Below are 24,581 nucleotides of genomic sequence, written 5' to 3'. Positions count from 1 at the left end.
CAGGCCTTTCTAATCGACCTGGCCCGGGTACCCTGGAAGGATATTGACCTCATCCCGTCAGTTGAGGATGCCTGGTCATTCTTTAAATGTTACTTCCTCACCATATTAGACAAGCATGCTCCGTTCAAAAAATGCAGAACCAAGAACAGATATAGCCCTTGGTTCACTCCAGACCTGACTGCCCTCGACCAGCACAAAAACATCCTGTGACGAACTGCAATAGCATCGAAGAGCCCCCGCGATATGCAACTGTTCAGGGAAGTCAGGAACCAATACACGCAGTCAGTCAGGAAAGCAAAGGCCAGCTTTTTCAAGCAGAAATTCGCATCCTGTAGCTCTAACTCCAAAAAGTTCTGGGATACTGTAAAGTCCATGGAGAACAAGAGCACCTCCTCCCAGCTGCCCACTGCACTGAGGCTAGGTAACACGGTCACCACCGATAAATCTGTGATAATCGAAGACTTCAACAAGCATTTCTCAATGGCTGGCCATGCCTTCTTCCTGGCGACTCCAACCTTGGCCAACAGCCCCGCCCCCCCCGCTGCTACTCGCCCAAGCCTCCCCAGCTTCTCCTTTACCCAAATCCAGATAGCAGATGTTCTGAAAGAGCTGGAAAACCTGGACCCATACAAATCAGCTGGGCTTGACAATCTGGACCCCCTATTTCTGAAACTGTCCGCCGCCATTGTCGCACCCCCTATTACCAGCCTGTTCAACCTCTCCTTCGTATCATCTGAGATCCCCAAGGATTGGAAAGCTGCCGCGGTCATCCCCCTCTTCAAAGGGGGAGACACCCTGGACCCAAACTGTTACAGACCTATATCCATCCTGCCCTGCCTATCTAAGGTCTTCGAAAGCCAAGTCAACAAACAGATCACTGACCATCTCGAATCCCACCGTACCTTCTCCGCTGTGCAATCCGGTTTCCGAGCCGGTCACGGATGCACCTCAGCCACGCTCAAGGTACTAAACGACATCATAACCGCCATCGATAAAAGACATTACTGTGCAGCCGTCTTCATCGACCTGGCCAAGGCTTTCGACTCTGTCAATCACCATATTCTTATCGGCAGACTCAGTAGCCTCGGTTTTTCTAATGACTGCCTTGCCTGGTTCACCAACTACTTTGCAGACAGAGTTCAGTGTGTCAAATCGGAGGGCATGTTGTCCGGTCCTCTGGCAGTCTCTATGGGGGTACCACAGGGTTCAATTCTCGGGCCGACTCTTTTCTCTGTATACATCAATGATGTTGCTCTTGCTGCGGGCGATTCCCTGATCCACCTCTACGCAGACGACACCATTCTATATACTTCCGGCCCTTCCTTGGACACTGTGCTATCTAACCTCCAAACGAGCTTCAATGCCATACAACACTCCTTCCGTGGCCTCCAACTGCTCTTAAACGCTAGTAAAACCAAATGCATGCTTTTCAACCGTTCGCTGCCTGCACCTGCACGCCCGACTAGCATCACCACCCTGGACGGTTCCGACCTAGAATATGTGGACATCTATAAGTACCTAGGTGTCTGGCTAGACTGCAAACTCTCCTTCCAGACTCATATCAAACATCTCCAATCCAAAATCAAATCAAGAATCGGCTTTCTATTCCGCAACAAAGCCTCCTTCACTCACGCCGCCAAACTTACCCTAGTAAAACTGACTATCCTGCCGATCCTCGACTTCGGCGATGTCATCTACAAAATAGCTTCCAACACTCTACTCAGCAAACTGGATGCAGTTTATCACAGTGCCATTCGTTTTGTTACTAAAGCACCTTATACGACCCACCACTGCGACCTGTATGCCCTAGTCGGCTGGCCCTCGCTACATGTTCGTCGTCAGACCCACTGGCTCCAGGTCATCTACAAGGCTATGCTAGGTAAAGTGCCGCCTTATCTCAGTTCACTGGTCACGATGGCTACACCCACCCGCAGCACGCGCTCCAGCAGGTGTATCTCACTGATCATCCCTAAAGCTAAAACCTCATTTGGACGCCTTTCCTTCCAGTTCTCTGCTGCCTGCGACTGGAACGAATTGCAAAAATCTCTGAAGTTGGAGACTTTTATCTCCCTCAACAACTTTAAAAATCTGCTATCCGAGCAGCTAACCGATCGCTGCAGCTGTACATAGTCCATCTGTAAACTACCCACCCAATTTACCTACCTCACCCCCCATACTGCTTTTATTTATTTACTTTTCTGCTCTTTTGCACACCAGTACCAATATCTCTTCTTGCACATGATCATCTGATGATTTATCACTCCAGTGTTAATCTGCTAAATTGTAATTATTCGATTTATTGCCTACCTCATGCCTTTTGCACACATTGTATATAGATTCTCTTTTTTTCTACCATGTTATTGACTTGTTTATTGTTTACTCCATGTGTAACTCTGTGTTGTCTGTTCACACTGCTATGCTTTATCTTGGCCAGGTCGCAGTTGCAAATGAGAACTTGTTCTCAACTAGCCTACCTGGTTAAATAAAGGTGAAATAAAAAAAATAAAAAAAAATTGAAGTGTTGTGGTTGCAGGTTCACCTGCCTCATCTAAAGCCTTTTCTTTTGGGGTGTTGCAATAGGCCACCAAGTGCTAACGGTCAGTATCTAAATAGTATGTGCGAAATAACAAAGAGTAGCAGTCTGTTTTGGAATGGGTGGTCAGTAATAGATTGGTCCTGAACATCTCTTAAACTAAGAGCATTGCATTTGGTAAAAATCCTTCCCTAAGCTCTAGACCTCAGCTGAATCTGGTAATGAATGGTGTGGCTGTTGAACAAGTTGAGGAGACTCAATTACTACATCTGCCTTTTTTTATTTATTTGTTATTGATGTAGTTCTGTCCTTGAGCTGTTCTGGTCTATTTAATGTTCTGTATTATGTCATGTTTTTCCAGCAGCAGACTATGATCGATAATGTCAAAAGCTACACTGAAGTCTAACAAAACAGTCCCCACAATCATTTTTTATAATCAATTTCTCTCAGCCAATCATCAGTTATTTGTGTAAGTGCTGTGCTTGTTGAAAGTCCTTCCCTACAAGCGTGCTGAAAGTCTGTAAAATAGCATTGTATCTGGTCAAACACAATTTTTCCAGAAGTTTGGGTTGGTAACAGGCTGATTGGTCGGCTATTTGAGCCAGTAAAGGGGGGCTTTACTATTCTTGGGTAGCAGAATGACTTTAGCTTCCCTCCAGGCCTGAGGGAACACACTTTCTAGTAGGCTCATATTGAAGATGTGGCAAATAGGAGTGGCAATATAGTCCTCTATTATCCTCAGTAACTTTCCATCCAAGTCTTCAGACCCCGGTGGCTTGTCATTGTTGAAAGACAACAATAATTTTTTCACCTCTTCGACACTCATTTTACAGAATTCAAAATTACAATGCTTGTCTTTCATAATTTGGTTAGATATACTTGGATGTGTAGTGTCCGTGTTTGTTGCTGGCATGTCATTGCCTAAGTTTGCTAATCTTACCAATGAAATAAATAATTGAAGAAGTTGGTAATATCAGTGGGTTTGTGATGAATGATCTGATTCAATGAATGATGGAGCCGAATTGGCTTTTTGCCTAAAATATAATTTAAGAGGCTCCAAAGCTTTTTACTGTCACTCTTTATATAATTTATCTTTGTTTCATAATATAGTTTCTTCTTTTTATTCAGTTTAGTCACATGATTTCTCAATTTGCAGTACATTTACCAAACCCACGTGGCTCAGTTGGTAGAGCATAGGAAGTCAAATCAAATGTTATTGGTCACATACACATGGTTAGCAGATGTTATTGCGGGTGTAGCGAAATGCTTGTGCTTCTAGTTCCAACCATACAGTAATATCTAACAACTACCTAATACACACAAGTGTAAAGGAATGAATACGAATATGTACATATAAATATATGAATGAGTGATGGTACAGAACGGCATAGGCAAGATGCAGTAGATGGTATAGAGTACAGTATATACATATACATATGAGATGAGTAATGTAGGGTATGTAAACATTATATAAAGTGGCATTGTTTAAGTGATACATTTATTACATCCAATTTTTTATTATTAAAGTGGCTAGCACTTGCAACGCCAGGGTTGTGGGTTCGATTCCAAAGGGGGACCAGAATGGAAATGTATGCACTCACTACTGTAAGTCGCTCTGGATAAGAGCGTCTGCTAAATGACTAAAATATAACATGTAAATAAATACCTTTGGTTTCCCTAGATATGGCTACTATATTGTGATCACTACATCCTATGGATCTGGATACTGCTTTAAAGCAACTTTCTGCAGTATTAGTAAAGATGTGATCAATACATGTTGATGATTTAATTCCTGTACTGTTTGTAAATACCCTGGTAGGTTGACTGATAACCTGAACCAGGTTACAGACACTGGTTACAGTTTGAAGCTTTTTCTTTAGTGGACAGCTTGATGAAAGCCAGTCAATATTTAAGTCACCCAGAAAATATACCTCTCTGTTTATATCACATACATTATCAACCATTTCACACGTTATCCAGATACTGACTGTTAGCACTTGGTGGTCTATAGCAGCTTCCCACCAGAATGGGCTTTAGGTGAGGCAGAAGAACCTGTAGCCATATTACTTCAACAGTATTTAACATGAGATCCTCTCTAATCTTTACAGGAATGTGGTTCTGAATATAGACAGCAAAACAAATCAAATCAAACTTTGCAAGGAAACACTGTCACAACTTTACAAAAACAACGAACTGAGGTCTCTCGTTCAGCGTTCAACATACGTTGAGCTCTGATGACGTAATCTGATGTAGGCCTACCAAATGGTGTAGTAGGGGGTGTAGTAGTTGGGGTGTAGTAGTGGGGGTGTAGTAATGGTATAGTGGGGTGTAGTAGTGAGGGTGTAGTAATGGTATAGTGGGGTGTAGTAGTTGGGGTGTAGTAATGGTATAGTGGGGTGTAGTAATGGTATAGTAGGGGTGTAGTAGTTGGGGTGTAGTAGTTGGGGTGTAGTAATGGTATAGTAGGGGTGTAGTAGTTGGGGTGTAGTAGTTGGGGTGTAGTAGTGAGGGTGTAGTAGGGGTGTAGTGAGGGTGTAGTACTGGTATAGTAGGGGTGTAGTAGTTGGGGTGTTGGGGTGTAGTAGTGAGGGTGTAGTAATGGTATAGTAGGGGTGTAGTAGTTGGGGTGTAGTAGTGAGGGTGTAGTAGGGGTGTAGTGAGGGTGTAGTACTGGTATAGTAGGGGTGTAGTAGTTGGGGTGTAGTAAAGGTATAGTAGGGGTGTAGTAGTAGACTCACTCCTTGGTCTCGCTGGCCTCTTTCTGCATGATATCCAGGATCATACGGCAGGCAGAGGAGCAGCCCTCGGGGGTGGAGTGGATGGTGATGGGCTTCTCTGCTGCTCCCACATTCTCCTTCCGATGGATGTCCACCCTGATGGAGAGAGACAGACAGGTCACTGAAAGGCTGTCCACCCTGATGGAGAGAGACAGACAGGTCACTGAAAGGCTGTCCACCCTGATGGAGAGAGACAGACAGGTCACTGAAAGGCTGTCCACCCTGATGGAGAGAGACAGACAGGTCACTGAAAGGCTGTCCACCCTGATGGAGAGAGACAGACAGGTCACTGAAAGGCTGTCCACCCTGATGGAGACAGACAGACAGGTCACTGAAAGGCTGTCCACCTTGATGGAGAGAGACAGACAGGTCACTGAAAGGCTGTCCACCCTGATGGAGAGAGACAGACAGGTCACTGAAAGGCTGTCCACCCTGATGGAGACAGACAGACAGGTCACTGAAAGGCTGTCCACCCTGATGGAGAGAGACAGACAGGTCACTGAAAGGCTGTCCACCCTGATGGAGAGAGACAGACAGGTCACTGAAAGGCTGTCCACCCTGATGGAGAGAGACAGACAGGTCACTGAAAGGCTGTCCACCCTGATGGAGAGAGACAGACAGGTCACTGAAAGGCTGTCCACCCTGATGGAGAGAGACAGACAGGTCACTGAAAGGCTGTCCACCCTGATGGAGAGAGACAGACAGGTCACTGAAAGGCTGTCCACCCTGATGGAGAGAGACAGACAGGTCACTGAAAGGCTGTCCACCCTGATGGAGAGAGACAGACAGGTCACTGAAAGGCTGTCCACCCTGATGGAGACAGACAGACAGGTCACTGAAAGGCTGTCCACCCTGATGGAGAGAGACAGACAGGTCACTGAAAGGCTGTCCACCCTGATGGAGAGAGACAGACAGGTCACTGAAAGGCTGTCCACCCTGATGGAGAGAGACAGACAGGTCACTGAAAGGCTGTCCACCCTGATGGAGAGAGACAGACAGGTCACTGAAAGGCTGTCCACCCTGATGGAGAGAGACAGACAGGTCACTGAAAGGCTGTCCACCCTGATGGAGAGAGACAGACAGGTCACTGAAAGGCTGTCCACCCTGATGGAGAGAGACAGACAGGTCACTGAAAGGCTGTCCACCCTGATGGAGAGAGACAGACAGGTCATTGAAAGGCTGTCCACCCTGATGGAGAGAGACAGACAGGTCACTGAAAGGCTGAGACTGCATACATAATCATATTCAGGTTTGGGGTCAATGCCATGTTAATTCAGTGACTGATTTAACTGAAATGTAATTAACCCCATATTTCATATTGGATATTTGACCAACAAAGGATTGTGTCTAATGCAGATAGAACCATTCTGATCCACCAACGTACTTGGACTGCGTCTGTTTGGTGACGTTCTTGATGGTGAGGCCCTCCTTGCCGATGATGGCTCCTACGAACTGTGTGGGGACCAGCATGCGGAGGGGGAAGTCATGCTGTTTGTGTCGGGGCCCTCCGAAGCCCCCCGAGGGCCCTGGCTGGGGCCCGTCCTGGTCCCTGGACGACCGACACCCCCGACGCATCCGTGGGGCCTGTAGGGGCGGAGCTGCATCCATATCCAGGATGTACGACACCCTGAAGGAGTAGCCCTCAAACTGCTGACCCGCCAACTTCTCTACGGCTCTGTGAGGGGAGAGGGTTAGGGTTAGCCCTCAAACTGCTGACCCGTCATCTTCTCTACGGCTCTGTGAGAGAACAGATGAGCCATCTTCTCTACGGCTCTGTGAGAGAACAGATGAGCCATCTTCTCTACGACTCTGTGAGAGAACAGAAGAGCCATCTTCTCTACGACTCTTTGAGAGAACAGATTAACCATCTTCTCTACGGCTCTTTGAGAGAACAGATGAGCCATCTTCTCTACGGCTCTGTGAGAGAACAGATGAGCCAACTTCTCTACGGCTCTGTGAGGGGAGAGGGTTAGGGTTAGCCCTCAAACTGCTGACCCGTCATCTTCTCTACGGCTCTGTGAGAGAACAGAAGAGCCATCTTCTCTACGACTCTGTGAGAGAACAGAAGAGCCATCTTCTCTACGACTCTGTGAGAGAACAGAAGAGCCATCTTCTCTACGGCTCTGTGAGAGAACAGATGAGCCATCTTCTCTATGGCTCTGTGAGAGAACAGAAGAGCCATCTTCTCTACGGCTCTTTGAGAGAACAGATGAGCCATCTTCTCTACGGCTCTGTGAGAGAACAGATGAGCCAACTTCTCTACGGCTCTGTGAGGGGAGAGGGTTAGGGTTAGCCCTCAAACTGCTGACCCGTCATCTTCTCTACGGCTCTGTGAGAGAACAGAAGAGCCATCTTCTCTACGACTCTGTGAGAGAACAGAAGAGCCATCTTCTCTACAGCTCTGTGAGAGAACAGATGAGCCATCTTCTCTACAGCTCTGTGAGAGATCAGATGAGCCATCTTCTCTACGGCTCTGAGAAAAGAAAGGGTTAGGGTTAGTCCTCAAACTGGTGACCGTCAACTTCTCTATGGCTCTGAGGGGAGAGGGTTAGAGTTACCGAGAGGAAGAGAGAAATGGCTCTGAGGGGAGAGGGTTAGAGAGAAAGGGTAAGGGCTCTGACTTGCCGAGTTAAATAAAGGTACAATCAAATAATAAGGGTTAGGGTGGCTCTGATACCCGTCTTCAGTGCCAAAACACTGTCGTAGCATATCTGACTAGTCTTAGACTAATTATCTCCTCATTGAAAAAATATTCTAACCTTTCTGCCATACTGATATTATTATTATTTAAACACAGTAATACCACCCACAGATGACTCTACTTACACTTTGGCTTCCTCCTTGGTTGTGTATGTGGCATTCACCACCGCTGTTTCTGTGTCAGTGTTAACTGTGGATGGAGAACGAGAGAGAGGTTCAGTCATTTCTCTGCTGTACCGTAGGGGGGATATAGAGGTCCACTACTGTAGTGGGGATATAGAGGACCACTACTGTAGGGGGGATATAGAGGACCACTACTGTAGGGGGGATATAGAGGACCACTACTGTAGGGGGGATATAGAGGCCCACTACTGTAGGGGGATATAGAGGCCCACTACTGTAGGGGGGATATAGAGGACCACTACTGTAGGGGGGATATAGAGGACCACTACTGTAGAGGGGATATAGAGGACCACTACTGTAGGGGGATATAGAGGCCCACTACTGTAGAACCACTACTGTAGGGGGATATAGAGGACCACTACTGTAGAACCACTAATGTAGGGGGGATATAGAGGACCACTACTGTAGGGGAGATATAGAGGACCACTACTGTAGAGGGGATATAGAAGACCACTACCGTAGAGGGGATATAGAGGACCACTACCGTAGGGGGGATATAGAGGACCACTACCGTAGGGGGATATAGAGGACCACTACTGTAGAACCACTACTGTAGGGGGATATAGAGGACCACTACTGTAGAACCACTACTGTAGGGGGATATAGAGGACCCCTACTGTAGAACCACTACTGTAGGGGGATATAGAGGACCACTACCGTAGGGGGGATATAGAGGACCACTACCGTAGGGGGATATAGAGGACCACTACTGTAGAACCACTACCGTAGGGGTGATATAGAGGACCACTACTGTAGGGGGGATATAGAGGACCACTACTGTAGGGGGGATATAGAGGACCACTACCGTAGGGGGATATAGAGGACCACTACTGTAGAACCACTACCGTAGGGGTGATATAGAGGACCACTACTGTAGGGGGGATATAGAGGACCACTACTGTAGAACCACTACTGTAGGGGGGATATAGAGGACCACTACTGTAGGGGGGATATAGAGGACCACTACTGTAGGGGGGATATAGAGGACCACTACTGTAGGGGGGATATAGAGGACCACTACTGTAGAGGGGATATAGAGGACCACTACTGTAGGGGGGATATAGAGGACCACTACTGTAGGGGGGATATAGAGGACCACTACTGTAGGGGGGATATAGAGGACCACTACTGTAGGGGGGATATAGAGGACCACTACTGTAGGGGGGATATAGAGGACCAGTACTGTAGGGGGGATATAGAGGCCCACTACTGTAGGGGGGATATAGAGGACCACTACTGTAGAACCACTACTGTAGAGGGGATATAGAGGTCCACTACTGTAGGGGGGATATAGAGGACCACTACTGTAGGCGGGATATAGAGGACCACTACTGTAGGGGGGATATAGAGGACCACTACTGTAGGGGGGATATAGAGGACCACTACTGTAGAACCACTACTGTAGGGGGATATAGAGGACCACTACTGTAGGGGAGATATAGAGGACCACTACCGTAGGGGGGATATAGAGGACCAGTACTGTAGGGGGGATATAGAGGACCACTACTGTAGAGGGAATATAGAGGACCACTACTGTAGGGGGGATATAGAGGACTACTGTAGGGGGGATATAGAGGACCACTACTGTAGGGGGGATATAGAGGACCACTACTGTAGAACCACTACTGTAGAGGGGATATAGAGGTCCACTACTGTAGAGGGGGATATAGAGGACCACTACTGTAGGGGGGATATAGAGGACCACTACTGTAGGGGGGATATAGAGGACCACTACTGTAGGGGGGATATAGAGGACCACTACTGTAGAACCACTACTGTAGGGGGATATAGAGGACCACTACTGTAGGGGAGATAGAGGACCACTACCGTAGGGGGGATATAGAGGACCACTACTGTAGAACCACTACTGTAGGGGTGATATAGAGGACCACTACTGTAGGGGGGATATAGAGGACCACTACTGTAGGGGGGATATAGAGGACCACTACTGTAGGGGGGATATAGAGGACCACTACTGTAGAGGGGATATAGAGGACCACTACTGTAGGGGGGATATAGAGGACCACTACTGTAGGGGGGATATAGAGGACCACTACTGTAGGGGGGATATAGAGGACCACTACTGTAGAGGGGATATAGAGGACCAGTACTGTAGGGGGGATATAGAGGCCCACTACTGTAGGGGGGATATAGAGGACCACTACTGTAGAACCACTACTGTAGAGGGGATATAGAGGTCCACTACTGTAGGGGGGATATAGAGGACCACTACTGTAGGGGGGATATAGAGGACCACTACTGTAGGGGGGATATAGAGGACCACTACTGTAGGGGGGATATAGAGGACCACTACTGTAGAACCACTACTGTAGGGGGATATAGAGGACCACTACTGTAGGTGAGATATAGAGGACCACTACCGTAGGGGGGATATAGAGGACCACTACTGTAGGGGGGATATAGAGGACCACTACTGTAGAGGGAATATAGAGGACCACTACTGTAGGGGGGATATAGAGGACTACTGTAGGGGGGATATAGAGGACCACTACTGTAGGGGGGATATAGAGGACCACTACTGTAGAACCACTACTGTAGAGGGGATATAGAGGTCCACTACTGTAGAGGGGATATAGAGGACCACTACTGTAGGGGGGATATAGAGGACCACTACTGTAGGGGGGGATATAGAGGACCACTACTGTAGGGGGGATATAGAGGACCACTACTGTAGAACCACTACTGTAGGGGGATATAGAGGACCACTACTGTAGGGGAGATAGAGGACCACTACCGTAGGGGGGATATAGAGGACCACTACTGTAGGGGGGATATAGAGGACCACTACTGTAGGGGGATATAGAGGACCACTACTGTAGGGGGGGGATATAGAGGACCACTACTGTAGGGGGGGGATATAGAGGACCACTACTGTAGGGGGGGGGATATAGAGGACCACTACTGTAGGGGGGGGGATATAGAGGACCACTACTGTAGGGGGGGGGATATAGAGGACCACTACTGTAGGGGGGATATAGAGGTCCACTACTGTAGGGGGGATATAGAGGACCACTACTGTAGGGGGGATATAGAGGACCACTACTGTAGAGGGGATATAAAGGACCACTACTGTAGGGGGGATATAGAGGACCACTACTGTAGGGGGGATATAGAGGACCACTACTGTAGGGGGGATATAGAGGACCACTACTGTAGAGGGGATATAGAGGACCACTACTGTAGGGGGGATATAGAGGACCACTACTGTAGAACCACTACTGTAGGGGGATATAGAGGCCCACTAATGTAGAACCACTACTGTAGGGGGATATAGAGGACCACTACTGTAGAACCACTACTGTAGGGGGATATAGAGGACCACTACCGTAGGGGGGATATAGAGGACCACTACCGTAATGGGGATATAGAGGACCACTACTGTAGAACCACTACTGTAGGGGGATATAGAGGACCACTACTGTAGAACCACTACTGTAGGGGGATATAGAGGACCACTACCGTAGGGGGGATATAGAGGACCACTACCGTAGGGGGATATAGAGGGCCACTACTGTAGAACCACTACCGCAGGGGGATATAGAGGTCCACTACTGTAGAACCACTACTGTAGGGGGATATAGAGGACCACTACTGTAGGGGTGATATAGAGGACCACTACTGTAGGGGTGATATAGAGGACCACTACTGTAGGGGGGATATAGAGGACCACTACTGTAGAACCACTACTGTAGGGAGATATAGAGGACCACTACTGTAGAACCACTACTGTAGGGGGATATAGAGGACCACTACTGTAGGGGTGATATAGAGGACCACTACTGTAGGGGTGATATAGAGGACCACTACTGTAGGGGGGATATAGAGGACCACTACTGTAGGGGGGATATAGAGGACCACTACTGTAGAGGGGATATAGAGGACCACTACTGTAGGGGGGATATAGAGGACCACTACTGTAGGGGGGATATAGAGGACCACTACTGTAGGGGGATATAGAGGCCCACTACTGTAGAACCACTACTGTAGGGGGATATAGAGGACCACTACTGTAGAACCACTAATGTAGGGGGGATATAGAGGACCACTACTGTAGAGGGGATATAGAGGACCACTACTGTAGAGGGGATATAGAAGACCACTACCGTAGGGGGATATAGAGGACCACTACCGTAGGGGGGATATAGAGGACCACTACCGTAGGGGGATATAGAGGACCACTACTGTAGAACCACTACTGTAGGGGGATATAGAGGACCACTACTGTAGAACCACTACTGTAGGGGGATATAGAGGACCCCTACTGTAGAACCACTACTGTAGGGGGATATAGAGGACCACTACCGTAGGGGGGATATAGAGGACCACTACCGTAGGGGGATATAGAGGACCACTACTGTAGAACCACTACCGTAGGGGTGATATAGAGGACCACTACTGTAGGGGGGATATAGAGGACCACTACTGTAGAACCACTACTGTAGGGGGGATATAGAGGACCACTACTGTAGGGGGGATATAGAGGACCACTACTGTAGGGGGGATATAGAGGACCACTACTGTAGGGGGGATATAGAGGACCACTACTGTAGAGGGGATATAGAGGACCACTACTGTAGGGGGGATATAGAGGACCACTACTGTAGGGGGGATATAGAGGACCACTACTGTAGGGGGGATATAGAGGACCACTACTGTAGAGGGGATATAGAGGACCAGTACTGTAGGGGGGATATAGAGGCCCACTACTGTAGGGGGGATATAGAGGACCACTACTGTAGAACCACTACTGTAGAGGGGATATAGAGGTCCACTACTGTAGGGGGGATATAGAGGACCACTACTGTAGGCGGGATATAGAGGACCACTACTGTAGGGGGGATATAGAGGACCACTACTGTAGGGGGGATATAGAGGACCACTACTGTAGAACCACTACTGTAGGGGGGATATAGAGGACCACTACTGTAGAGGGGATATAGAGGACCACTACTGTAGGGGGGATATAGAGGACCACTACTGTAGGGGGGATATAGAGGACCACTACTGTAGGGGGATATAGAGGCCCACTACTGTAGAACCACTACTGTAGGGGGATATAGAGGACCACTACTGTAGAACCACTAATGTAGGGGGGATATAGAGGACCACTACTGTAGAGGGGATATAGAGGACCACTACTGTAGAGGGGATATAGAAGACCACTACCGTAGGGGGATATAGAGGACCACTACCGTAGGGGGGATATAGAGGACCACTACCGTAGGGGGATATAGAGGACCACTACTGTAGAACCACTACTGTAGGGGGATATAGAGGACCCCTACTGTAGAACCACTACTGTAGGGGGATATAGAGGACCCCTACTGTAGAACCACTACTGTAGGGGGATATAGAGGACCACTACCGTAGGGGGGATATAGAGGACCACTACCGTAGGGGGATATAGAGGACCACTACTGTAGAACCACTACCGTAGGGGTGATATAGAGGACCACTACTGTAGGGGGGATATAGAGGACCACTACTGTAGAACCACTACTGTAGGGGGGATATAGAGGACCACTACTGTAGAACCACTACTGTAGGGAGATATAGAGGACCACTACTGTAGAACCACTACTGTAGGGGGATATAGAGGACCACTACTGTAGGGGTGATATAGAGGACCACTACTGTAGGGGTGATATAGAGGACCACTACTGTAGGGGGGATATAGAGGACCACTACTGTAGGGGGGATATAGAGGACCACTACTGTAGAGGGGATATAGAGGACCACTACTGTAGGGGGGATATAGAGGACCACTACTGTAGGGGGGATATAGAGGACCACTACTGTAGGGGGATATAGAGGCCCACTACTGTAGAACCACTACTGTAGGGGGATATAGAGGACCACTACTGTAGAACCACTAATGTAGGGGGGATATAGAGGACCACTACTGTAGAGGGGATATAGAGGACCACTACTGTAGAGGGGATATAGAAGACCACTACCGTAGGGGGATATAGAGGACCACTACCGTAGGGGGGATATAGAGGACCACTACCGTAGGGGGATATAGAGGACCACTACTGTAGAACCACTACTGTAGGGGGATATAGAGGACCACTACTGTAGAACCACTACTGTAGGGGGATATAGAGGACCCCTACTGTAGAACCACTACTGTAGGGGGATATAGAGGACCACTACCGTAGGGGGGATATAGAGGACCACTACCGTAGGGGGATATAGAGGACCACTACTGTAGAACCACTACCGTAGGGGTGATATAGAGGACCACTACTGTAGGGGGGATATAGAGGACCACTACTGTAGAACCACTACTGTAGGGGGGATATAGAGGACCACTACTGTAGGGGGGATATAGAGGACCACTACTGTAGGGGGGATATAGAGGACCACTACTGTAGGGGGGATATAGAGGACCACTACTGTAGAGGGGATATAGAGGACCACTACTGTAGGGGGGATATAGAGGACCACTACTGTAGGGGGGATATAGAGGACCACTACTGTAGGGGGGATATAGAGGACCACTACTGTAGAGGGGATATAGAGGACCAGTACTGTAGGGGGGATATAGAGGCCCACTACTGTAGGGGGGATATAGAGGACCACTACTGTAGAACCACTACTGTAGAGGGGATATAGAGGTCCACTACTGTAGGGGGGATATAGAGGACCACTACTGTAGGCGGGATATAGAGGACCACTACTGTAGGGGGGATATAGAGGACCACTACTGTAGGGGGGATATAGAGGACCACTACTGTAGAACCACTACTGTAGGGGGGATATAGAGGACCACTACTGTAGAGGGGATATAGAGGACCACTACTGTAGGGGGGATATAGAGGACCACTACTGTAGGGGGGATATAGAGGACCACTACTGTAGGGGGATATAGAGGCCCACTACTGTAGAACCACTACTGTAGGGGGATATAGAGGACCACTACTGTAGAACCACTAATGTAGGGGGGATATAGAGGACCACTACTGTAGAGGGGATATAGAGGACCACTACTGTAGAGGGGATATAGAAGACCACTACCGTAGGGGGATATAGAGGACCACTACCGTAGGGGGGATATAGAGGACCACTACCGTAGGGGGATATAGAGGACCACTACTGTAGAACCACTACTGTAGGGGGATATAGAGGACCCCTACTGTAGAACCACTACTGTAGGGGGATATAGAGGACCCCTACTGTAGAACCACTACTGTAGGGGGATATAGAGGACCACTACCGTAGGGGGGATATAGAGGACCACTACCGTAGGGGGATATAGAGGACCACTACTGTAGAACCACTACCGTAGGGGTGATATAGAGGACCACTACTGTAGGGGGGATATAGAGGACCACTACTGTAGAACCACTACTGTAGGGGGGATATAGAGGACCACTACTGTAGGGGGGATATAGAGGACCACTACTGTAGGGGGGATATAGAGGACCACTACTGTAGGGGGGATATAGAGGACCACTACTGTAGAGGGGATATAGAGGACCACTACTGTAGGGGGGATATAGAGGACCACTACTGTAGGGGGGATATAGAGGACCACTACTGTAGGGGGGATATAGAGGACCACTACTGTAGAGGGGATATAGAGGACCAGTACTGTAGGGAGGATATAGAGGCCCACTACTGTAGGGGGGATATAGAGGACCACTACTGTAGAACCACTACTGTAGAGGGGATATAGAGGTCCACTACTGTAGGGGGGATATAGAGGACCACTACTGTAGGCGGGATATAGAGGACCACTACTGTAGGGGGGATATAGAGGACCACTACTGTAGGGGGGATATAGAGGACCACTACTGTAGAACCACTACTGTAGGGGGATATAGAGGACCACTACTGTAGGGGAGATATAGAGGACCACTACCGTAGGGGGGATATAGAGGACCACTACTGTAGGGGGGATATAGAGGACCACTACTGTAGAGGGAATATAGAGGACCACTACTGTAGGCGGGATATAGAGGACTACTGTAGGGGGGATATAGAGGACCACTACTGTAGGGGGGATATAGAGGACCACTACTGTAGAACCACTACTGTAGAGGGGATATAGAGGTCCACTACTGTAGAGGGGATATAGAGGACCACTACTGTAGGGGGGATATAGAGGACCACTACTGTAGGGGGGATATAGAGGACCACTACTGTAGGGGGGATATAGAGGACCACTACTGTAGAACCACTACTGTAGGGGGATATAGAGGACCACTACTGTAGGGGAGATAGAGGACCACTACCGTAGGGGGGATATAGAGGACCACTACTGTAGAACCACTACTGTAGGGGTGATATAGAGGACCACTACTGTAGGGGGGATATAGAGGACCACTGCTGTAGGGGGGATATAGAGGACCACTACTGTAGGGGGGATATAGAGGACCACTACTGTAGAGGGGATATAGAGGACCACTACTGTAGGGGGGATATAGAGGACCACTACTGTAGGGGGGATATAGAGGACCACTACTGTAGGGGGGATATAGAGGCCCACTACTGTAGAGGGGATATAGAGGACCAGTACTGTAGGGGGGATATAGAGGCCCACTACTGTAGGGGGGATATAGAGGACCACTACTGTAGAACCACTACTGTAGAGGGGATATAGAGGTCCACTACTGTAGGGGGGATATAGAGAACCACTACTGTAGGGGGGATATAGAGGACCACTACTGTAGGGGGGATATAGAGGACCACTACTGTAGAACCACTACTGTAGGGGGATATAGAGGACCACTACTGTAGGTGAGATATAGAGGACCACTACCGTAGGGGGGATATAGAGGACCACTACTGTAGGGGGGATATAGAGGACCACTACTGTAGAGGGAATATAGAGGACCACTACTGTAGGGGGGATATAGAGGACTACTGTAGGGGGGATATAGAGGACCACTACTGTAGGGGGGATATAGAGGACCACTACTGTAGAACCACTACTGTAGAGGGGATATAGAGGTCCACTACTGTAGAGGGGATATAGAGGACCACTACTGTAGGGGGGATATAGAGGACCACTACTGTAGGGGGGATATAGAGGACCACTACTGTAGGGGGGATATAGAGGACCACTACTGTAGAACCACTACTGTAGGGGGATATAGAGGACCACTACTGTAGGGGAGATAGAGGACCACTACCGTAGGGGGGATATAGAGGACCACTACTGTAGGGGGGATATAGAGGACCACTACTGTAGAGGGAATATAGAGGACCACTACTGTAGGGGGGATATAGAGGACCACTACTGTAGGGGGATATAGAGGACCACTACTGTAGGGGGGGGATATAGAGGACCACTACTGTAGGGGGGGGATATAGAGGACCACTACTGTAGGGGGGGGGATATAGAGGACCACTACTGTAGGGGGGGGGATATAGAGGACCACTACTGTAGGGGGGGGGGGATATAGAGGACCACTACTGTAGGGGGGATATAGAGGTCCACTACTGTAGGGGGGATATAGAGGACCACTACTGTAGGGGGGATATAGAGGACCACTACTGTAGAGGGGATATAAAGGACCACTACTGTAGGGGGGATATAGAGGACCACTACTGTAGGGGGGATATAGAGGACCACTACTGTAGGGGGGATATAGAGGACCACTACTGTAGAACCACTACTGTAGAGGGGATATAGAGGTCCACTACTGTAGAGGGGATATAGAGGACCACTACTGTAGGGGGGATATAGAGGACCACTACTGTAGGGGGGATATAGAGGTCCACTACTGTAGGGGGGATATAGAGGACCACTACTGTAGAACCACTACTGTAGGGGGATATAGAGGACCACTACTGTAGGGGAGATAGAGGACCACTACCGTAGGGGGGATATAGAGGACCACTACTGTAGAACCACTACTGTAGGGGTGATATAGAGGACCACTACTGTAGGGGGGATATAGAGGACCACTACTGTAGGGGGGATATAGAGGACCACTACTGTAGGGGGGATATAGAGGACCACTACTGTAGAGGGGATATAGAGGACCACTACTGTAGGGGGGATATAGAGGACCACTACTGTAGGGGGGATATAGAGGACCACTACTGTAGGGGGGATATAGAGGACCACTACTGTAGAGGGGATATAGAGGACCAGTACTGTAGGGGGGATATAGAGGCCCACTACTGTAGGGGGGATATAGAGGACCACTACTGTAGAACCACTACTGTAGAGGGGATATAGAGGTCCACTACTGTAGGGGGGATATAGAGGACCACTACTGTAGGGGGGATATAGAGGACCACTACTGTAGGGGGGATATAGAGGACCACTACTGTAGGGGGGATATAGAGGACCACTACTGTAGAACCACTACTGTAGGGGGATATAGAGGACCACTACTGTAGGTGAGATATAGAGGACCACTACCGTAGGGGGGATATAGAGGACCACTACTGTAGGGGGGATATAGAGGACCACTACTGTAGAGGGAATATAGAGGACCACTACTGTAGGGGGGATATAGAGGACTACTGTAGGGGGGATATAGAGGACCACTACTGTAGGGGGGATATAGAGGACCACTACTGTAGAACCACTACTGTAGAGGGGATATAGAGGTCCACTACTGTAGAGGGGATATAGAGGACCACTACTGTAGGGGGGATATAGAGGACCACTACTGTAGGGGGGATATAGAGGACCACTACTGTAGGGGGGATATAGAGGACCACTACTGTAGAACCACTACTGTAGGGGGATATAGAGGACCACTACTGTAGGGGAGATAGAGGACCACTACCGTAGGGGGGATATAGAGGACCACTACTGTAGGGGGGATATAGAGGACCACTACTGTAGAGGGAATATAGAGGACCACTACTGTAGGGGGGATATAGAGGACCACTACTGTAGGGGGATATAGAGGACCACTACTGTAGGGGGGGGATATAGAGGACCACTACTGTAGGGGGGGATATAGAGGACCACTACTGTAGGGGGGGGGATATAGAGGACCACTACTGTAGGGGGGGGGATATAGAGGACCACTACTGTAGGGGGGGGGGGGATATAGAGGACCACTACTGTAGGGGGGATATAGAGGTCCACTACTGTAGGGGGGATATAGAGGACCACTACTGTAGGGGGGATATAGAGGACCACTACTGTAGAGGGGATATAAAGGACCACTACTGTAGGGGGGATATAGAGGACCACTACTGTAGGGGGGATATAGAGGACCACTACTGTAGGGGGGATATAGAGGACCACTACTGTAGAGGGGATATAGAGGGCCACTACTGTAGGGGGGATATAGAGGACCACTACTGTAGAACCACTACTGTAGGGGGATATAGAGGACCACTACTGTAGAACCACTACTGTAGGGGGATATAGAGGACCACTACTGTAGAACCACTACTGTAGGGGGATATAGAGGACCACTACCGTAGGGGGGATATAGAGGACCACTACCGTAATGGGGATATAGAGGACCACTACTGTAGAACCACTACTGTAGGGGGATATAGAGGACCACTACTGTAGAACCACTACTGTAGGGGGATATAGAGGACCACTACCGTAGGGGGGATATAGAGGACCACTACCGTAGGGGGATATAGAGGGCCACTACTGTAGAACCACTACCGCAGGGGGATATAGAGGTCCACTACTGTAGAACCACTACTGTAGGGGGATATAGAGGACCACTACTGTAGGGGTGATATAGAGGACCACTACTGTAGGGGTGATATAGAGGACCACTACTGTAGGGGGGATATAGAGGACCACTACTGTAGAACCACTACTGTAGGGAGATATAGAGGACCACTACTGTAGAACCACTACTGTAGGGGGATATAGAGGACCACTACTGTAGGGGTGATATAGAGGACCACTACTGTAGGGGTGATATAGAGGACCACTACTGTAGGGGGGATATAGAGGACCACTACTGTAGGGGGGATATAGAGGACCACTACTGTAGAGGGGATATAGAGGACCACTACTGTAGGGGGGATATAGAGGACCACTACTGTAGGGGGGATATAGAGGACCACTACTGTAGGGGGGATATAGAGGACCACTACTGTAGGGGGATATAGAGGACCACTACTGTAGGGGGGGGGATATAGAGGACCACTACTGTAGAGGGGATATAGAGGCCCACTACTGTAGGGGGGGATATAGAGGACCACTACTGTAGGGGGGATATAGAGGTCCACTACTGTAGGGGGATATAGAGGACCACTACTGTAGGGGGGATATAGAGGTCCACTACTGTAGGGGGGATATAGAGGACCACTACAGTAGAGGGGATATAAAGGACCACTACTGTAGGGGGGATATAGAGGACCACTACTGTAGGGGGGATATAGAGGACCACTACTGTACAACCACTACTGTAGGGGGATATAGAGGACCACTACTGTAGAACCACTACTGTAGGGGGATATAGAGGACCACTACTGTAGAACCACTACTGTAGGGGGATATAGAGGACCACTACTGTAGGGGGGATATAGAGGACCACTACTGTAGAACCACTACTGTAGGGGGATATAGAGGACCACTACCGTAGGGGGGATATAGAGGACCACTACCGTAGGGGGATATAGAGGACCACTACTGTAGAACCACTACCGCAGGGGGATATAGAGGACCACTATTGTAGAACCACTACTGTAGGGGGATATAGAGGACCACTACTGTAGGGGTGATATAGAGGACCACTACTGTAGGGGTGATATAGAGGACCACTACTGTAGGGGGGATATAGAGGACCACTACTGTAGGGGGGATATAGAGGACCACTACTGTAGGGGGATATAGAGGACCACTACTGTAGGGGTGATATAGAGGACCACTACTGTAGGGGGGATATAGAGAACCACTACTGTAGGGGGGATATAGAGGACCACTACTGTAGGGGGGATATAGAGGACCACTACTATAGAGGGGGGATATAGAGGAACACTACCGTAGGGGGGATATAGAGGCCCACTACTGTAGGGGGGATATAGAGGACCACTACTGTAGAACCACTACTGTAGAGGGGATATAGAGGTCCACTACTGTAGGGGGGATATAGAGGACCACTACTGTAGGGGGGATATAGAGGACCACTACTGTAGGGGGGATATAGAGGACCACTACTGTAGGGGGGATATAGAGGACCACTACTGTAGAACCACTACTGTAGGGGGATATAGAGGACCACTACTGTAGGGGAGACATAGAGGACCACTACCGTAGGGGGGATATAGAGGACCACTACTGTAGGGGGGATATAGAGGACCACTACTGTAGAGGGAATATAGAGGACCACTACTGTAGGGGGGATATAGAGGACTACTGTAGGGGGGATATAGAGGACCACTACTGTAGGGGGGATATAGAGGACCACTACTGTAGGGGGGATATAGAGGACCACTACTGTAGAACCACTACTGTAGAGGGGATATAGAGGTCCACTACTGTAGAGGGGATATAGAGGACCACTACTGTAGGGGGGATATAGAGGACCACTACTGTAGGGGGGATATAGAGGACCACTACTGTAGAACCACTACTGTAGGGGGATATAGAGGACCACTACTGTAGGGGAGATAGAGGACCACTACCGTAGGGGGGATATAGAGGACCACTACTGTAGGGGGGATATAGAGGACCACTACTGTAGAGGGAATATAGAGGACCACTACTGTAGGGGGGATATAGAGGTCCACTACTGTAGGGGGGATATAGAGGACCACTACTGTAGGGGGATATAGAGGACCACTACTGTAGGGGGGGATATAGAGGACCACTACTGTAGGGGGGGATATAGAGGACCACTACTGTAGGGGGGGGATATAGAGGACCACTACTGTAGGGGGGGGATATAGAGGACCACTACTGTAGGGGGATATAGAGGACCACTACTGTAGGGGGGATATAGAGGACCACTACTGTAGAGGGGATATAAAGGACCACTACTGTAGGGGGGATATAGAGGTCCACTACTGTAGGGGGGATATAGAGGACCACTACTGTAGGGGGGATATAGAGGACCACTACTGTAGAGGGGATATAAAGGACCACTACTGTAGGGGGGATATAGAGGACCACTACTGTAGGGGGGATATAGAGGACCACTACTGTAGAGGGGATATAGAGGACCACTACTGTAGGGGGGATATAGAGGACCACTACTGTAGAACCACTACTGTAGGGGGATATAGAGGACCACTACTGTAGAACCACTACTGTAGGGGGATATAGAGGACCACTACTGTAGAACCACTACTGTAGGGGGATATAGAGGACCACTACCGTAGGGGGGATATAGAGGACCACTACCGTAATGGGGATATAGAGGACCACTACTGTAGAACCACTACTGTAGGGGGATATAGAGGACCACTACTGTAGAACCACTACTGTAGGGGGATATAGAGGACCACTACCGTAGGGGGGATATAGAGGACCACTACCGTAGGGGGATATAGAGGGCCACTACTGTAGAACCACTACCGCAGGGGGATATAGAGGTCCACTACTGTAGAACCACTACTGTAGGGGGATATAGAGGTCCACTACTGTAGGGGTGATATAGAGGACCACTACTGTAGGGGTGATATAGAGGACCACTACTGTAGGGGGGATATAGAGGACCACTACTGTAGAACCACTACTGTAGGGAGATATAGAGGACCACTACTGTAGAACCACTACTGTAGGGGGATATAGAGGACCACTACTGTAGGGGTGATATAGAGGACCACTACTGTAGGGGTGATATAGAGGACCACTACTGTAGGGGGGATATAGAGGACCACTACTGTAGAGGGGATATAGAGGACCACTACTGTAGGGGGGATATAGAGGACCACTACTGTAGGGGGGATATAGAGGACCCCTACTGTAGGGGGGATATAGAAGACCACTACTGTAGGGGGGATATAGAGGACCACTACTGTAGAACCACTACTGTAGGGGGATATAGAGGTCCACTACTGTAGGGGAGATAGAGGACCACTACCGTAGGGGGGATATAGAGAACCACTACTGTAGGGGGGATATAGAGGACCACTACTGTAGAGGGAATATAGAGGACCACTACTGTAGGGGGGATATAGAGGACCACTACTGTAGGGGGGATATAGAGGACCACTACTGTAGGGGGATATAGAGGACCACTACTGTAGGGGGGGGGGATATAGAGGACCACTACTGTAGAGGGGATATAGAGGACCACTACTGTAGGGGGGGATATAGAGGACCACTACTGTAGGGGGGATATAGAGGTCCACTACTGTAGGGGGATATAGAGGACCACTACTGTAGGGGGGATATAGAGGACCACTACTGTAGGGGGGATATAGAGGTCCACTACTGTAGGGGGATATAGAGGACCACTACTGTAGGGGGGATATAGAGGACCACTACTGTCGAGGGGATATAAAGGACCACTACTGTAGGGGGGATATAGAGGACCACTACTGTAGGGGGGATATAGAGGACCACTACTGTAGAACCACTACTGTAGGGGGATATAGAGGACCACTACTGTAGAACCACTACTGTAGGGGGATATAGAGGACCACTACTGTAGAACCACTACTGTAGGGGGATATAGAGGACCACTACTGTAGGGGGGATATAGAGGACCACTACTGTAGAACCACTACTGTAGGGGGATATAGAGGACCACTACCGTAGGGGGGATATAGAGGACCACTACCGTAGGGGGATATAGAGGACCACTACTGTAGAACCACTACCGCACGGGGATATAGAGGACCACTACTGTAGAACCACTACTGTAGGGGGATATAGAGGACCACTACTGTAGGGGTGATATAGAGGACCACTACTGTAGGGGTGATATAGAGGACCACTACTGTAGGGGGGATATAGAGGACCACTACTGTAGGGGGGATATAGAGGACCACTACTGTAGAGAGATATAGAGGACCACTACTGTAGGGGTGATATAGAGGACCACTACTGTAGGGGGGATATAGAGAACCACTACTGTAGGGGGGATATAGAGGACCACTACTGTAGGGGGGATATAGAGGACCACTACTGTAGGGGGGATATAGAGGACCACTACTGTAGAACCACTACTGTAGGGAGATATAGAGGACCACTACTGTAGAACCACTACTGTAGGGGGATATAGAGGACCACTACTGTAGGGGTGATATAGAGGACCACTACTGTAGGGGTGATATAGAGGACCACTACTGTAGGGGGGATATAGAGGACCACTACTGTAGAGGGGATATAGAGGACCACTACTGTAGGGGGGATATAGAGGACCACTACTGTAGGGGGGATATAGAGGACCACTACTGTAGGGGGGATATAGAAGACCACTACTGTAGGGGGGATATAGAGGACCACTACTGTAGAACCACTACTG

At 49.1% G+C, this 24,581-nt stretch overlaps 1 protein-coding gene across 4 annotated transcripts in view; it reads right to left on the bottom strand.

The window, feature by feature from the left end:
- igf2bp2a (insulin-like growth factor 2 mRNA binding protein 2a) overlaps positions 1–24,581 on the bottom strand; it is a 121,601-nt gene that overhangs the window by 52,434 nt on the left and 44,586 nt on the right. For 3 of the 4 annotated variants that reach the window (XM_071354317.1, XM_071354315.1, XM_071354316.1), the window contains exons 5-7: positions 8,137–8,200; positions 6,695–6,985; positions 5,272–5,406 (exon numbers count right to left, since the gene is read on the bottom strand). In XM_071354317.1, the coding sequence (XP_071210418.1) occupies positions 5,272–5,406; positions 6,695–6,985; positions 8,137–8,200 (490 nt within the window). The remainder of the gene's footprint in view (positions 1–5,271; positions 5,407–6,694; positions 6,986–8,136; positions 8,201–24,581) is intronic. The other variant, XM_071354318.1, reaches the window with a different exon arrangement.

This window comes from Salvelinus alpinus, chromosome 20, assembly GCF_045679555.1.
Source record: "Salvelinus alpinus chromosome 20, SLU_Salpinus.1, whole genome shotgun sequence".
In the NCBI taxonomy this organism is placed as follows: domain Eukaryota; kingdom Metazoa; phylum Chordata; class Actinopteri; order Salmoniformes; family Salmonidae; genus Salvelinus; species Salvelinus alpinus.
The sequence above is the reverse complement of the archived record's forward strand: the minus strand, read 5'-3'. Positions and strand labels throughout refer to the sequence as shown.